Source organism: Natrix helvetica (assembly GCF_964273705.1).
Source record: "Natrix helvetica genome assembly, chromosome: 8".
Lineage (NCBI taxonomy): Eukaryota > Metazoa > Chordata > Lepidosauria > Squamata > Natricidae > Natrix > Natrix helvetica.
The window spans coordinates 27976363-27992199 of NC_138559.1; the positions used below are offsets into that span (position 1 = coordinate 27976363).

General features: G+C 64.4%; 2 protein-coding genes across 4 annotated transcripts; one reads left to right on the forward strand and one right to left on the reverse strand.

Annotated features, from left to right (window-relative positions):
* Positions 1-153: 153 nt before the first annotated feature.
* Positions 154-9893, reverse strand: PCSK7 (proprotein convertase subtilisin/kexin type 7). 2 transcript variants are annotated; one of them, XM_081961451.1, is made up of 16 exons: positions 9829-9893; positions 9189-9683; positions 8721-8855; positions 8167-8332; positions 7181-7271; positions 6781-6835; positions 6403-6541; positions 5465-5565; positions 4195-4362; positions 3684-3791; positions 3281-3383; positions 2080-2236; positions 1751-1845; positions 1573-1666; positions 1135-1252; positions 154-999 (listed from the first exon to the last, which is right to left on the reverse strand). In XM_081961451.1, exons 2-16 carry the CDS (start codon positions 9636-9638, stop codon positions 736-738), a joined length of 2244 nt encoding a protein of 747 aa, XP_081817577.1. In that variant the 5' UTR covers positions 9639-9683; positions 9829-9893; the 3' UTR covers positions 154-735. The 2 variants fall into 2 exon arrangements, with proteins under 2 accessions (XP_081817577.1, XP_081817576.1); XM_081961450.1 differs by lacking the exon at positions 9829-9893 and having other exon boundaries at positions 9189-9799.
* A 163-nt stretch (positions 9894-10056) lies between these two features.
* Positions 10057-15708, forward strand: RNF214 (ring finger protein 214). Of its 2 annotated transcripts, XM_081961453.1 has the most exons (16): positions 10060-10354; positions 10640-10845; positions 11004-11129; positions 11481-11540; positions 11772-11912; positions 12158-12297; positions 12564-12632; positions 12821-12917; positions 13134-13222; positions 13706-13796; positions 14054-14152; positions 14244-14617; positions 14835-14973; positions 15049-15159; positions 15249-15344; positions 15507-15708. In XM_081961453.1, the coding sequence occupies exons 2-16, from the start codon at positions 10705-10707 to the stop codon at positions 15570-15572; spliced, it is 1839 nt and encodes a 612-aa protein (XP_081817579.1). In that variant the 5' UTR covers positions 10060-10354; positions 10640-10704; the 3' UTR covers positions 15573-15708. The 2 variants fall into 2 exon arrangements, with proteins under 2 accessions (XP_081817578.1, XP_081817579.1); XM_081961452.1 differs by having other exon boundaries at positions 10057-10354; positions 10640-11129.
* Positions 15709-15837: the final 129 nt, after the last annotated feature.

Sequence of the window (15837 nt, forward strand, 5' to 3'; positions counted from 1 at the left end):
ATTTGGGCAAGTCCAGGAGCCGGGGGGGGGGCTGCCCCAAAGTTCCTGACCAGTTCCCCCTTCCAGCCGCCCGAGGAGGGAGGGAGGGAGGGAGGGGAGGGCTGGGTCTTCCGCTCAGGGCCACCTCCTGGGGCACAGAGGGAGCAACAGGGCTGGGTTTTCAACAAAAGTTTATTTTGGAAAAGTGCAAAAGAAGAATTCTGACCGCTGCTCATCCAAAGCCAGAGAAATCAAGAGGTCGTCCAGCATGAGGGTGGCCTTGGGAGAGGAAGGCAAAGCCCCACAGGGAGGAGGGTCCCGGGAGTTTGGTGTCCTCTGAGCAAACGCCCAGCCCCCGGGGCAAGCGCAGGAGCCCCGGCAGAATCTGGGGCTGACTCCAGGCAGGGGGCACAGCCAGTCGGCGCAGAGTGCAAGATAAGGCAGTGGGTTGGCAGAACCAGGAGCTGCCAGGGCGAGGAGAGGAGCTCTGGGTGCAGCAGGAGTCCAGTCCACGGCCACAGCCCCCTTCTGGCCAGCAGCAGCCCCTCTCCTCCTTGTCCTTCGGCTGGACTGGTCTCTTTGTCCCTGCAGTGCCTGCCAGGGCCCAGGAATCCCTTCTGGCCCTGCTTCTCGGGGAGCTGCTGGGGCAGGAGAGGCCTCTCTCTCGGCTGATCCCCAAAGCACAGAGCAGAGGGAGGCAGCACTAGCATGCTCAGCAAGGCACGACCGAGGTAGACTGCTCCTGCTCCAGGAGGTTTAGCAATCCTCTCTCCAGTGAGGGCCTTGAGCTCCCCAGCCCTCCTCCAGGTCTCGGAGGCCCGGGGACGGTTGCTGGGCTCCGGCCTTGGCTTCCTTGCACAGGGGCACCGTGTCCTCCAGCAGACCTCCTCCTTCCGGGCTCGGGGAGGCCCGGCGGCTGCGGGCTGGGAGGCCAAAGGCCCGGCGATCGCAGGTCAGGAACACTTCCAGCATGTAGTAGAAGGCCCAGAAGACGGCAAAGCAGCCCAGCAGCATCAGGGTCTGGGGAAGGGAGAGGCAGGGGCTCAGGCCAAGGGCCTCTCGGGGGATCAGCATCCCCCCCACAGTGGCAACCGCTCGGGGGCTCCCTCCTTCTACCAGATCTGCCCCCCTCCCTCCCAGCGCGAAGGGCCTCACCTTGAGGGTGTTGGCAGTGATGGTGTAGGGCTGCTGCTCAGGGATCCGGAGGCCGGGGGGGCAAGGCGAGGCAAAGTCCCCGTCCAGGAACTGCCCACTCATGGCCTTCTCCAGCAGCCTGCAAGGGGGAGAGGGGCCCTGCTGATCACCGCAGGGACAATGGGGGCCCTGGCCCCAAGAGGACTGTCTTCCCCACCCCCCACCCCCACCAGGAAGTCACCCGGCAGGAGGAGTCTGGCTGCAGCCAGCTGTGCAAGAGGAAGCTGCCGCCGAGAAGGCTCCTTCCTTGCTGGCCCAGGCGTTTCAAAGCGGGTGCTGGGACTGGGGGGCTGCTTTTCCCTCCAGGCAGCACACTCCCCATGGCCCCTCCCCTGGTCTCAGCATGCCCGTGAAACCCGCCCTCCCGTGGGCACGGCTGCTGCCAAGTCCTCCTTTCACCTCTGCCGCTCCTGGATCTGCGCAGGGCTCCAGGAGGAGCCGTAGAGGGTCAGCTGCCACTGGTCCAGCCTGCCTGCTCTCAGCGTCCCGTCTCCTGAAGAAGTCACAAAGCGGGAGGGGGGGGCGTGAGAGGGAAGCCCTGCTCTCCCCCTGCTCAGCCGAAGGGCAGGAAACTCACCCACGTCACGGATGGTCAGCCGGTAGCTGCCCTGGGCCTCCTCACCCCAGCAGCGCACAGTGGAGAAGGTCCAGTCCACAAAGCCGGTGGGGTCTCTGCAGGGGAGGAGGGGAAGTTGGGAGGAGGGCCTCAGACCCTCTAGAGGGGGAGCCCCCCCCCCCCAAGTGACCCTGGCCACTCTGCCTGCCAGAGAAATCCTGTTGGGCCTTGAATGCCCGGCAAGGGCAGCTGCCAGAGCAGGTACCCGGGGCCTCTCCTGGCACCTGAAGGGATGGTCCGGCCCCCCAGGACCCCCTTTGGCTCCTGCCCCCAAGAAGCAGGGCACTCACGAGTCCATGCTGCGCGCTGTCCCCACCAGGGACTCCATGCCGCTGGGACAAAGGAGGTGGATCTCCAGATTGCCCCGGCGTGGGTGGGTGATGCTGACAGTCACAGCCACGTGCTCCAGCGTCTTCAACCCCGAAGGCTCCAGGTCAGCTTCGGTCACTGAAGGGGGGGAGGGAGAAAGGTCCCAAATGCGGCCTCTGCCAAGGTCTGCCAACCGAGAGGCCTTCGGAGGGGAGGGTCAAGGCAGGCAGAATTCAGAACACCCGCTTCTCTTTCCACAACTCGCAACACCGCCACAGACCCCTCCCCAAAAGCCCCCAGGAGAGGCCTTTTCAATAAGGGACAGGATACGTTCACAGGGATCGGGGCCGACCCCTGCTGAGAAGCAACAGGGAGAAGCAGCCGTCCAGAGTATCTGCGGCCTCCGGACCAGCTTGGATTCCCCGTGACCGCCTGGCTGCTGGCAGGAACTCTTCCTCCCGTTCCTCTCAGACCCTCCGTGGGGGGGGGGAAGGACCCCTCCCCCCAGCAGCAGAGGGGGCTGCTGTGCTTGGCAGCATTGAAACTTGAAGCGTCCCTTCCCTCCCCCCACCCCACCATCAGCTGGAGTTCCTCCCCCAGGACTGACCCCGACCCCTTCTCCAAGATCGGGCATTTCCCAGCCCTCTCGCTTCCCTCCTTCCTTGTAGGGGAAAGTCTCCCCGGGACAGCCAGGCCTGGGTGGAAGCTGGTAAGAAGCTCCCACGGGCAGAGGGGAGCCAGACCCCCAACCCTGGCCAAAGAGACAGCGGTCTCTGTGGTGAGCAGAGGGCTGGTTGGCCAGTCAATGCCATCCAGGGCTTCTCCCTGCCCAGGTGGTGGATCTCCTAGCCTGCCGGGGAGGCCACTGGGCTCCCAGGCTCCTCTGGTGCCAACCAGATGCCAAGACAGTTGCAGGAGGGATCCACAGAATCGACAGGGAGCCCAGCAGGCGAGGGAAGTCCTGGGGAAACTCAGCCGGAGGAAGGCGTGGACGGAGCGAGGCCAAACAGAAGCCGCAACATTGCCTAAAATGGAGAGCTAGCAGCAGCCTCCGCTGGAGGGCTGAGCATTTTGACTCCTTTGGGTCCCTGCCCTGGGTCTGCCTCCCTGCTTCTCCCCTGCCCCCATGAAACGGGTGGGGCCCAGGCCCGATTCCCAAGCTGCCCCCCCCCCAGCACAGACCGTTCCAGGTGGCTTCCAGCTGCCCCGGGTCCAGGGGGATGGCTCTCCTCTCCTTCAGGAGGGGGCTGATGTAGGAGGCCAGATAAGGGACAGACTCCCAGACCTGCCAGAGGAGGAAGAGAGGATTCGGCTTTCCTGGCGCCACCAACGCAGTAGCCCACCCCAGCCTGGGCAGACCAGCCCTCGTGCCCGTATTAAGGCAGCAAAACGGCTGCCCGTCTTCCAGGGCACCTGAAGGGCAAGGCTGCCTTCCCTGCCAGCTGTGGCTTCAGGGACGGACTCCGGCACCCTTTTCCTGGGAGGGTCCAACCCAACAGAAGGAAAGGTCGCCTCTCTCCTGCTTACAAATATACTCCCCCCCCCCCCCAATACGGCCCTGTAGCCCAGGGAAGGCAGGGGGCACCTTGGCTGCATTGACCAACCGCCAGGCATTCAGCAGTCCGAAACCGTGCTGGTGACTGTGGCTTAGCCCAGCCTGGTTGAGGTCCCAGCGGGCACGATGGTCTTCATACTACGGAAGGAGGCAGCGGGAGAGCCGGTCAAGGCAGGGGAGCCCCCAGGGCCCTCATCGTGTGGCTGGAGAAGGATGGTGGCCGGGGCTCCCGCTTCACACGCATTCAGAAGGCAGGCCTGCCACAAGCCCACGGGGGCCGGGCAGGACGAGCAGGCTGGGTTGTGCCAAGGGTCAGCCCTGGGTGCCAGGGGGGGGGGCTCCTGGAGGGCAATGCCCCTCAAAGACTAGAGTGGCCTCAGGTACTTTGGAGGAAGAGGACGGGTCCTCCGCTGAGGCAGGCCAGGAGAGCAGCAGTGGGGCACCTTATTAAACAGCCCCCAGGATAAACAGAAATGGGAGGGAGAGGTCTCAAGGGCTACCCGGGGGGGCGAGGGAGGGGGGCTCTGTGGGCCTGGCTCACCTTGGTGGCTGTGAAGACTATGATGTGCTGGACGTCCCTCCAGGTGAGGCAAGGGCGCACCTGCAGCATGAGGGCGATCAGTCCGGCAGCCAAGGGGGCTGCAGCAGAGGTGCCCGTGTGCCCTTCGGTGCAGCCCGTCCCCCTCTGCAAATCCCAGTCTGTGGTTGCCTGCAGAGAAACGGCAGCCCTGCCTGAGGAGCCGGCTGGGAAGGGGGGCCAGAGGGAAGTCTCTCTCCCGGGGGGCCCTGGACTCCTCAGTGGGGGGAGCTCCAGCCAGGTGTCCAAGGACGCACAAAGAAGAGAGCCTCCAGAGTGGGTGGGGCTCCTGGCCCTCCTCCCCTCATAAAACAGGGACCAAGGCCACCTGGGCCTGGGTCTCCTCCTGGCTGGGAAGGGATCTGGGCTGCCTCCAAGCGGGACGAATCCTTTCAGGCACTGAAGGGGAGGCAGAGGGCATCTGGCAGGACAGCAGAGAGCAGAGCCCTCCTCTGCGCCCAGCTGTGCAGGGGGGGGGGGAGTGCTCAGTCTGCCTTTTGGGGGGCTTCCTTCTTCCTCCCTCGCCAGCAGGGCTGGGCTAACGGAGGATCCGTCCCTTCGGTCAGCTGCCAACAGCTGCAACTGGGATCCTGCAAATCCACATCCAGACAAGCCCTGCCAGGAAACAGCCGCCAAGGAGCCTGGAGACATCCACACTCTGAGGGATCTGGCAGAAAAGCAGGAGGAGGAGGCCGGGGGATCCCACCGCCCCCTCCTCGAGTGCCTCTCTGCCCAGCCTTGCCAGGTCGGCTGCTGGCCCTGGGAGGACCGTGACTGGGGCCAGAGGGCCAGGAAGAGAGGCACTCGTGGAGGGGGTGGTGGGAGCCCCCGGCCTCCTCCTCCTGCTTGGCTGCCCTGTGGAAGGAGGGCCCCGTCCGGCTGGCTCTCGGCATTTGGCCCAGCGTCCGCCACAGAAGCCGACAGGAAGGGGTCCCTGCCGTGGGACAGCAGCAAAAGATGCGGCCACAAAGACCCCCGGGAAAGAGGGGGCTCTTTTCCTTCCAGGCAGCCTAAAGGAGTGTGCCAGGGAAGGGGCCAGTGTCAGGCCTCTGCCAATAAAGGGGGCCAGGGGCCTCTGCAGGGGCGTTCCCTGCCTGTGGCTGGCGAGAGGGAAGATGTAAGCCAGTCTGGGAAACCTTCCTTGGCATCCAAAAGGAGACAAAGCCCCCCATCTCCCCCCCCCCAGCACTGAGAGAGGACGGGCAAGGCTGGGGCTGGAGTGAGCTCTACTCACAATGCTTCTCATCAACTTGTCTCCTCCGCTGAAGGTCACGGCCAGCATGGAGGCGCACTCTTCCGCATAGAACGGCTTGTAACCCATCTCATCCACGGCGCCTGGGGAGCAGAGACCCCCAGGAGGGTCTGGCACTTGCTCGGGACTGCAGGAACCAACTGGACCCCTTCCGCCTGGCCTTGCTGGCCAGCAAGCACCAGCATTGCCAGCCAGGGTGGTCTTGCCATGGGGCACAGCCCCCAGGGTCTATTGCCTCCCTTGCAGCCGGCAGCCTGGCCTCCTTTTCGGGGGCTGCAGAGCGAAGCCCACCCCGATTTGGGAGAGGCCCAGAGACCCCCAGAAGGAAGGAGGGAGGGAGGGAGCCGAAGAGCCTTTGAATGCCAGGAATCCAACTGGGCGGGAAGAGCGTTAAGCCCCAACTGAATGACAGCCTGGCCTCTTCCTGAGCAGCTCCCAGCCAGCTGTTGCCAGGCCTGCTGCAATTTCCCTATAGGCTGGCCACGCTGCTCCCTTCCAGGCCTCTCACTGGGCAACAGGTCTCCCAGCACGTGCCTGGCTTCGGCCTGGCAATAACTCCTTCCTGGCCAGTTGGACGAGGCAGATGGGCAACCTCAGGCTGGCTGGGTCAGGCTCTCTCTCTCTCTCTGGCAGGGAAATGACCACTCGGCCCAGTGGGGGGAATCCCATGTTTTTTACTACCGGTTCTGTGGGTGTGGCTTGGTGGGCGTGGCAGCGGAAGGTTCCTGGAAAATCTCTCCATTCCCTCCCGATCAGCAGAATCCGCTCTGCGTCTCAAATGGCACAGGGTGCAAACAGCCCCCCAAACAACCATCAGGGCACCTGCCCCACCCACCCACCCACCCTCCCGGCCAGACAGGAGACAGACTTGCCCGAGGAAGGCAAAATCCCAGTGACCCCCGCCCTGGGCTGAGCCTTACCAATGGTGACCGTGTAGATGGAGTTGGCGTAGCCATCATAGTTGCAGTTGTCGTTGTGATGGCCGCCGTTGCCACTGGCCACCACAAAGATGCTGCCAAAGCCTCTCCGGCCAGCAATCACGCCATGCTGCAGGGCGGCCTGTGGAGGACAAGCGCTTTAGGACAAGGGGTGCAACACTCCTCCCCCCCCCCCCGAGGCCCTGCAGAAACTGCGCACCCCCCTTCTGCCCAGTTGACAGAGCAGGAGCTCATTAGCCGCCCGGGTGGGCCTGCAGATGCTGCTGAGGCCCCCCGAGGGCCCCCTGTGCTCGGCCTCCCTCCCTGCACGCCTCGGGCACCAAGCCCACCCCCCACCCACCCTCCTGCCTCCCTTCTTACCTTTCCAAGCTGATGGGGGCCGTCCACTGTTTTGCCATCATCGTCTGGGCCCCAGCTGAGAAGGGAGAGGCAGAGGAGGGCACTGAAAGGCCCAGGGAGAGCACGGGCTCCCTGCCCCCACCCACCCCAGAAAGAGAGAGAAGGGAGGGCAAGGGAACTTTGAGTGACGCGGGGGGGGGGGGGGGCTGGACAGGAGTTGGCTTTCCTCTGAAGGGGAAGCCCAGGGGGGAAGGGTTAGGGTGGCCCCCTCTCTCGTGCGGGGCTGCTGTGGAGGGGAAAAGAGGAGGAAAGAGGCGTGGTTCCCGCCCGGAGGTAGTTATGATGTAACAATGAAGGCAGGACAAAAATAGAGACACGGAACAAACGTCCGCAAAGGGTTCGGGAGACAATTCCCGCACACCTGCAACTGTAGATGTCGTTGATCTGGTAGTGTTTGTTGAAGGCCACGGCCTCCAGGCTGTCTGTCAGGGGCCCATCCAGCACCCGGATCCCTGCGGGGCAAGAGACTGCAGGTTACTCCACCTGCATGGGGGTGGGAGGAAGGGGAGGGGTCTCCAGCAAAAGCTTCTGTTCCCTCCATTGTTCCCGGGGCTCCTCCACCACCACCACCACCCCGAAACAGCAAAGGGAGCACAGAACTTTTTAGGGCAGGAATGAGCAACTCCTAGTAAAAATTCAGAGAGGACTGGAGAAAAGCTATTTTCTTTCATTTTAGTTACAATCAAATACCCTGCAAGTGGTTACGTCTCCAGTTCTGGACTGAATAATCCCGCCCCCTGCTCCTCCCCCCCCCCATTGGTGGCCAGTTCCGGGCTGGGCTGGGCTGCTCAGGATGTCCGAAGCTCCCCTGGTTTCTGACCTGCCCCGAGCGGCTACAACCCTTGACTCCCTGGCTAATTCATCGGGCCCCAGCACCCTGCCAGGGAAGTGCCACCTGGGAGGGGAGGAATACTGCTTCCTGTGGGCCTCTCCAGAGCCTCCCTTGCTGGGTGGCCCCACCCAGTGCCTTAGCCTTGCTCCTAACTGCCCCCCGGACGGAAACATCTGGAAGTGGCTTCCAAGGGCATTTCGGGGAGGGCGGGCAGGTCTGTGCACACCTTAAGGCCTAAAGAAGGAGGCTCCTTTGCCCCCGTCCTGGGCTTCCCCTCTCCTGCCAGGATGAGCAGACCGGGAGAGGCCAGGCCAGCTGAGCTAAGGCTGCCCTGGCAGAGTCAAGGCAGCCGTGAAAGGGCCGGTTTCCTCTAGAGCCTGAGAGTTGAAGGGAGCAGTTGGGGGCCACCCCGCTCTTCCCTCGGCAGCCTCTCCTTCCTGTCTCCCCAGGTCATTTCTGGCATTCCCCCCCCCCGTACCTGGCCCCTCCCCTGCAGAACTGGGCGGGAGCAGCACCTGCAATCCGACTGCCGAAGGCCACGCCCACTGCGCAGAAGCTGTTGTTGGAGGCGGCCGCAATTTCCCCGGCACAGCGTGTCCCGTGGTGGTTGCCGTTCTCCTCGTCCGGGTGGGGCATGGGGTCGGCGTCATTGGAGTTCAGATCGTAGCTGCCTTCTGGGCTCTGGGGAGAGAGAGCGGCCTGAGACACCTCCTCTCCTTGGCCCAGCACGGTCCTACCCATGGCCATCCAGCCCCAGGAGACATAGAACCACCCCCACCAGCCCCCCCACGGCCATCCTGGGGCCAGGCCTTCCTGAGAGGGGGGGGCAGGGAGACCTTCCTGAGAGGCAGCAACAGCCCCTGCCCCCCAGGCCAGAGACAGCTGCTTTCTAAGGGGCACCTCTATAAAGTTTTCGGGGGAGCCCAGCTTCCTTTGCTGCCCCCCACCCATTCCTCACCCGAAAAGGCTCCCCAAGGCCAGACTGCCCCTCCTCTGCCAGGCCGAGGGAGGGAAACACTGCCTCCCCCATGGACATGAACTGTGGCAAGGGGGGGGGGGCAAGACTCACATAGTTGGGCTGGATGTCCTTGATGGTGTGTTCAACACCATCATCCACCACCACCACCGTCACCCCCCGGCCTGTTACATTCCGCTCCCACACGCCTGTCACGTTGATGTCCATCCCTGGGCTCTTGCGGTTGTCCTGTTTATGAGAGAGCAAGTGTGGCCAGCAGGGGGGGGGCAGCATCCCCAGAGGCTCCTCTGTGGGGAGGGCCCCTCTCACGCCCCAGTGGCGGCGGCAGCAGCCCATCCTTCCCGCCAGCCCCCCCTCCACGGGCGGGGACTCTGCTCCCCGGCAAGCAGGGGCCGAGGGGGGCTGCAGGAAGAGAGGCGGCTGCTGGCCAGGCCTCCCCGTACAGCCAAGGGGCAGGGCCAGAGCCCCCACCTGCCTTCGCCTTCCCGGCGGATTCCCCAGCGCAGCCCGGGGGGTGGGGGTGCAGTGCGGGGCAGCGGCGGGCAGAGGAGGGGGGCTTACCAGGTGCCACTGCTGGGGGAACTTGGGGTCGTTGAAGTGCAGGGCGCGCTTGGATCGCTTGAGGAGCCGCTGCGCCGCGTGCCACCCCACGCCGGCGTGCCCCGCGAACAGCGCCTCGGCCGCCCTGCGCAGCCCCGCGGGGGCCGGCTCGGAGGCGCTGGCAGGCTGGTAGACCAGCAGGTAGTGACCCTTCAGCTCCCCGATCCGGCCCACGTTGACCAGGCGGGCCTCCCGGGCCAGGTCATCGGCCAGCCGGTCCAGCTCCTCCTCGGGGCCGGTCAGACGCACCGCCCACGCCAGGCTCTCCGGGCAGCCGGCAGCCGAGTGCTGCCGCGTCCCCGCCCGCTGCTCCGTCGTCCCGAGGGCGCCCAGCAGCAGCAGCAGCAGCAGCAGCAGCAGCAGGAGAGGCGCCCGTGGGGGGCAGCGGCGAGCGTCCCCGGCGGCCTCCATCACCGTTCAGTGCCATGGCGGGGCAGCATCGGACCAGCGGGCTGCCTGGAGGGACGGAGGGAGAGAGGGAGAGGGGGGGGATGAGGGGACCGCGGGGAAGTCCAGGCCCAGGACGGGCTCCCAGGGCGAGGCGCCCTTCCCGGAGAGCGCCAGGGGGCCACGCGCAGGACCACCGCCCAGGCGCACCCACCGCGAAAGCCGGGCCGGAGCGGAGGGCGGGGCGGGATCCGGCGGCGGGGGAGGAGCTCACGTCACGTCCGCTGCCGGCTGGGCCCCGCCCTCCCTGCCATGGACTGAGCGAGGAGCAGACGCAGCGACGCTCCTCCTCCTCCTCGGGCGGGCGGAGCCTCCACGGCTCGCTCTGCACATGCTCGGGCGCCGCCCCTCCCGGCCGACGGGGGGCGCTGCGGGCGACTCGGGCTTTCCGTGCCGCCGCTCTGGCCGCTCGGCCTCGCGGCGCCGCCCGCCGGCAGGAAGAGCAGGCCTCGCGGAGGGTTGGGCAGGGCGCGGAGCGGCGGGCGAGGGTCCCGCGGCCGGAGGGGCAGGCTGAGCCACGGACGCGGATCCCCGGCTGCGGCCTCGGGCTCTCCGGAGGGGCTGCGGCGCCTCTCCTCGGCCCGGGCGATGGCGTCGGAAGAGGCGGCCATGGCTGAGCCCAAAAAGGCCCCCGCGGACGCCGGGTCCCCCCGCGCACGCCCCGCCGCCGCCCCCGCCAGGTAGGCAGCCCGAGACCGCGGCACGGACGGGCGGAGCTGCGCCTGGAGGGTCGCTCGGGTCTTTGGAGGCCGACCGAAGCCCCGGCTGCCCATCGAGGGGCAGAGCAGGCGGCGCCTCGCCCAGGAGAGCCGGGGAGCTCTCGGTGCCGGCCTCGGCCTCCGCGGGGGGAGGGGGGCTGGCTGGGGGCGAGGCCGCATGTGTGGGGGGGGACCCTAGGGGGCTTCCGTAGCGCATGTGTGGAAACCGGACTGAGGCTCCTTCTCTTCCCTCTGGGTCGCCCTCAGGGACCTTCCTGTCGCCAGGAGCAGCTGCCTCCCCCTGGATCCCGCCAAGGCCAGCCGGCCGGAGGATGAAATCGCAAGGGATTCCCAAGAGCCGGACTCTCCCTCTTCTGCCTCCGCTTCCTCCTCGCTGCTTCCCAAGCACCGCAGCCCCCCGGAAGAGTCTTCCTTGTCTGAGGCTGCTGACTTGCCTCCTGCCAGCCCCTCAAGTGAGGCACCCTCCTTGCCTGACCTGGACAATGCTGTGGGAGAAAAGAGAGCCTCCCCGCCTGGGGAAAGTCTACCAACGGCCTCGCTGCTTCCGCAGACAGCCCACTCCAAGGACCTTAACTGCTCCGAGGCTGAGCTGGGGTCTTTGATCTTGCAGCACGGAAGGCGGCAGAATGGGTGCCCCGATTTAGAAGATGTGCCTCTGGCAGCCGCTTTGGGCGTGAAGAGCCAGGGCCAGGAAGATGACGGGGCTGCAAAACCGTCCCAAAACATTGCAGTCCAGGTCAGGGAGTGGTGAACCTTCCCAGCAGGAAGTGGGGCTGGGCGGGGAAGGCTCGGAATGCCCGGAAGGGTCCTAGTCCTGCACTGAAATGCAGCAAAGAGGTGCAGGCAAAATGCAGGTGGTTTTCTTTCCTCTGCGGCAGTCCCAAGAAATCCGGGGTGGTGGTGGAAGAGAAAGAAGACATTGAGCTCTTTTCTCTGCATCAGTTAACGTCGTGATGAAGGACCAGCCAGGCCCCAAACCCAGGAGATGTCACTTGCCCAGAGGCTGCGAGGCAGAAATGATGGAGTTGGAGAAAGTCACATTTCCTCCTCTGGCTGATGACAAAGAAACCCTTTTCTCCCTTTGCAGACTGACTTCAGGACAGCTGACTTGGCAGCCAGCACGGACCTGGACATGGAGAAGAACTTGGTGAGTACGGGACTCTCCCCTCCTGGTGGTGCTGGGGCTGTGACTGAAATGCCCCAGGCTCATCCGGTGGAGAAAGGGGACTTTATGCACCCCGCTTGTGGAACTGTTCCACTTGGCATCCTCCCAGGTCAGGGTCATCTAAGCCAGCCGGGAGGCTTCGGTCGTGCTGGCTTAAGGCTTGGTCTTTTGAAGGTGGCCCATAGAATTCAAACCTCTCTTGCTGCCTGATAGGACAAGATGATGTCCGAGAGAGCTTCATTGAAAGAGCGGTACCAAGAAGTCCTGGACAAGCAGAGGCAGGTGGAGAACCAGCTGCAGGTGCAGCTCCAGCATCTGCAACAGCGCAGGGAAGAAGAGATGAAGAATCACCAGGTGGGTCTGCAGTAGCCAGTCGGGGTGCCAGGCTGAACCCAGGGGGGCACCGGGGAAGAAGGAGGGAGAGATGCTGCTTGGTGGAGAATTTGTTGGACTTCTGAAATCCCATCTGACACCATAAATGGAGAGCAGCCGAGTGGGTTGTTGGTTGAAGATTGCGGAGCCCAAGCAAAGCATCTAGAACTTTCAAAGCACTTTGAGAGTGCTGAGAAAATGCTGCTTCTGCTTGTTTTCTGTCCCAGGAGATCTTGAAGGCCATTCAGGATGTGACCTTGAAGCGGAAAGAAACCAGGAAGAAGATGGAGAAGGAGAAGAAGGAGTTTCTGCAGAAGGAGCAGGACTTGAAGGCAGAAATTGAGAAGCTCTGTGAGAAAGGCCGGAGGTATTTCAGGGGGGCAGCTGCTGGCCTGTTCAGAAAGCTGGTTCTGAAGAGGGCAGCAGGTCACGGATAGAGGTGAGGTGGGGCTGGGGCTGCATCCAGGCCGCCATTTCCCCTGCAGGCCTTCTGAATCAGGCATCCGGGAGGTCAGCATTCAACCTGCTGGGTCTCCAGGCCCCCTTGGGCTTCCTGTTGCCTAGTGCAGCTGCTCTCCCTGGGGGTCTTGAGCCCAAAGCATTCAGTGGGCTGCCCTTCTCTCCCTCCCTCAGGCTGTTGAAGGAGCAAAAGGAGAAGGAGAGCAAGATTGTTTCGCTGATTGCTGAACAGGCTGAGGAGAAGTAAGCGGTGGGAGGGGTGGGTCTTCTGCATCTCCCTCAAGATCACCTCAGATGGAAAGGAGGGGAAGGGACTCGTCCCCACTGCCCGGGGCCTCTTCCTACTTCTGCCAGCTGTCATGGCTTGAGGGTGGCTTCTCCAGGGCTCCTGGCAGGCTCCTTTGCTCAGCGGGCATCTGCTTGCTCTGCAGGGAAGCCTGGGAACTGGAGCTGGGCAAGCTGAAGAACCAGCAGAGCGACATCAACCGGTCAATCTTGGAGGAGACAGAGCGGGCCTGGAAAGCAGAGGTGGGGGAGCGCTAAGATGCCTCGGGGGGGGGGGGATTTACATCAGCAGGACAGCAGGGCCCTTCTCCAGATATTGCTTCGGCAGCACCCAGGAGGCTGGTGTGGTGCCAGATGCCATGGGGAGTGGGGTGGGGTGGGGGTGGGGGGGTGTCACTGTGACCTGCGCTTTCACTGCCCCCATCAGACAGCATGAGCAGCTTGGCCCCCCTTTCTCAGATCCTGTCTCTGGAGAGCCGGAAGGAGCTCCTGGTGCTGAAGCTGGAAGAGGCCGAGAAAGAAGCGGAGCTGCACCTCACCTACCTCAAGTGAGCGGGGCTCTGGGCGGGCGGGCTCAGTGGGCAGGGAAGGCCCTGTTGCCGAGGGGCCATCCTGGCCTTGGAAGCTGGCGGGCGAGTCGCTCCAGCCGCCTTTGGGGCAAAAGGGGCGATGCCCTCTGCAGCAAGAGGGAGGCCTGGAGTGGAAGCGTCCCTTTGCCCCCTGGGGGTGGGGGGCTGCTCCTGTCCCGCCCCTTGCCCTGCTTCTGCTGGGAGGCTGAGCTGCACGCGACTGCCCCGTGTCCATTCCCCTGCTTCAGCCCCCACCCCACCCCGACGTCCCACTTGCCCTTCTGTGACTGGGGGTGCGACGCCTCGCTCAGAACCTTGGGCTTAAAAGACTCGGGGACGGGGAGGAACAGGGGCAGCTGAGGCTTCTCCCCCTGAGCAGCTAGAGGGTCTGGGGGTTTGCCAGCTCAGGACAGAACTCTTCCCCCCCCCCCACCCACCCCCCTTGGCGTGTCTTGGGTGTAGGTCAGCGCCCCCGACTCCTGAGACCCTCCGGCCAAAGCAGGAGTGGGAGACCAGGCTGAGCAAAATACGAATGACCAAGGAGAGCGTCCGCGTAAGTGCAGAAGCCCCCCCCCCTCCCGGTTCCTTGTGCCCCTCGACATCATGGGAGGCATCCCAAGGCTGTCGCCGTGGAGGCTTTGTGGTCTGGAGGCCGGAGGGAAGCAGGAAAGGCCTTTGTTGGCCTCTGGAGGAAGAGGTTTGTGGGGTGCCCCCTTGTTGAGGTGCTGCTGGAGCTCTTCTCCAGGACTGCTGTGCCTCCTCCCACCCTGCTTGCCCTCCTCCCTCGCTTAACACACATCTGTCTTCTAGGACAAGTTCAACGACCACATCCAGCTGGTTCGGAACGGGGCCAAGTTGAGCAGTCTCCCACAGATCCCCACCCCCCCACTGCCCCCGCCCCCACTGGAGGTGAGCCAGGGGGTGAGGAGGCTGGTGCCCGGGCCCTGGGCACTGCCAGGCACCGGACTAACGGTCTTCCTCCTCCTCCTCCTTTCCTCAGACAGACTTTCTGCTGCCTCCTTTCCAGGCCAGCCCCTCTCTCGCCCCACAGCTGCCCTTCCCCCTTGGGTCAGTTTCCATGCCCCCCATGGTCATGCCCAGTGCTGACCCACGGGTGCTCTCCTTCCCCCTGCTGAACCCCAGCCTCATCGCCAGGCCCAGTCAGCCTTCGCCGACTTTGCCTGCCGCCCAGGAGCGGAGCAGCCCCTGCCTCGCTTCCCTGGCAAGTTCCCACGGGGCGCCCGGGCCCTCGCTGCCTCCCCCGCCAGGCCTGGGTGGAGCCAAGACCCCATCTGACCTCCATAGAGCCCCCCCTGTGGACAAGCTGGAGAAGATCCTGGAGAAGCTGATGTCCCGCTGTCCTCAATGTAACAAGTGAGTGTGGGAGGAGGGGCCGCTTTGACCCCCCCCCCCATCTTCCCTAGAAGGGAAGCAGCCAAGCTCAGACTGATGGGACCGCCTGGCCCCCCGCAGAGCGCTCTGCCTGGCAGAGAGGGTCTCCCGCCTTCGCCTGCTGGGCCCCCAGGAGAAGGCGGCTGGTGGGCAAGGCTGGCCTTAGCCCTGAGCTGAGCCCCCTCCTCCCTCTTTGCAGGGCCCAGCTGACCAACGTCCTCCAGCAGATCAAAGCGGCTCGGAGGACCTTGGCGGGACTCACCATGGAAGAGTTGAGCCAGCTGGTGGCAGCCAAGGTGGCGGAGCAGCAGGAACGGGTGGCAGCTGTTGGGACCCAGGTGGGCATTCCAGGCAAGCTGTGGGGCGGCGTTTGGCTGTGACTCCGCCTAACTGTCTGCTTTCCTCTGCCACAGCCCCATAGCCGGATCTGCTCCCCCTTGTTCCCGGTTCCACTGCCACAGATCAGCAGCCCTTTGTTCTTGCCACCTGCACAGGGCTCCTCCTATGCTGGGACGCCGCCCCAGGTGAGTCCAGCGTCAGGGGACTTCAGCGTTTGCGCAGCCCCCCCCCCCACCTGGGCTTCATGCCTCTCTCTGCCTTCTCTCTCTGCCAGGCACCCGTGACCTGCAAGCTCTGTCTGATGTGCCAGAAGCTGGTGCCACCCAGCGACCTCCACCCCATGGCCTGTTCACACGTCCTGCACAAGGAGGTGAGGAGGGGGCTGCTGAGACCCCTGAGTGTGTGTGGCTGGGGGGGTCCTGGGGCCCCTGGGTAGAGACGGACTCAGGAGGAGGGTTGTGTGGGGGGAGGGGCTTGCCATGGCCCCTCCCCCTTCTCCTGGGGCTGAAGGGCAGCACTTCTTCCCTCACAGTGCATCAAGTTCTGGGCTCAGACGAATGCGAACGACGCCTGTCCCTTCTGCCCCGCCCTGAAATGACCCCGACTGGAGAGAGCAGGCGGAGCTCTGTATTTATATGGCAATGTATACACCTGTACATTTTTATTCTAGAGGGAATGCGTGTATAGAAAGTCCACATCCATACCAGTTCATAATAAAATGTGTATATTATGCAGCCGTTGGGCGGGGTCCTCCTTTGCCTTCGCCGGAGGGGCCGGGTGGGGTGAGAGCCAGAGCGTTTTCCCTCCGCTGTGGCCACGCAGCCCCAGGAGGTGGGGGGCTCCGCAGAGTGAGGGAGGCTCTT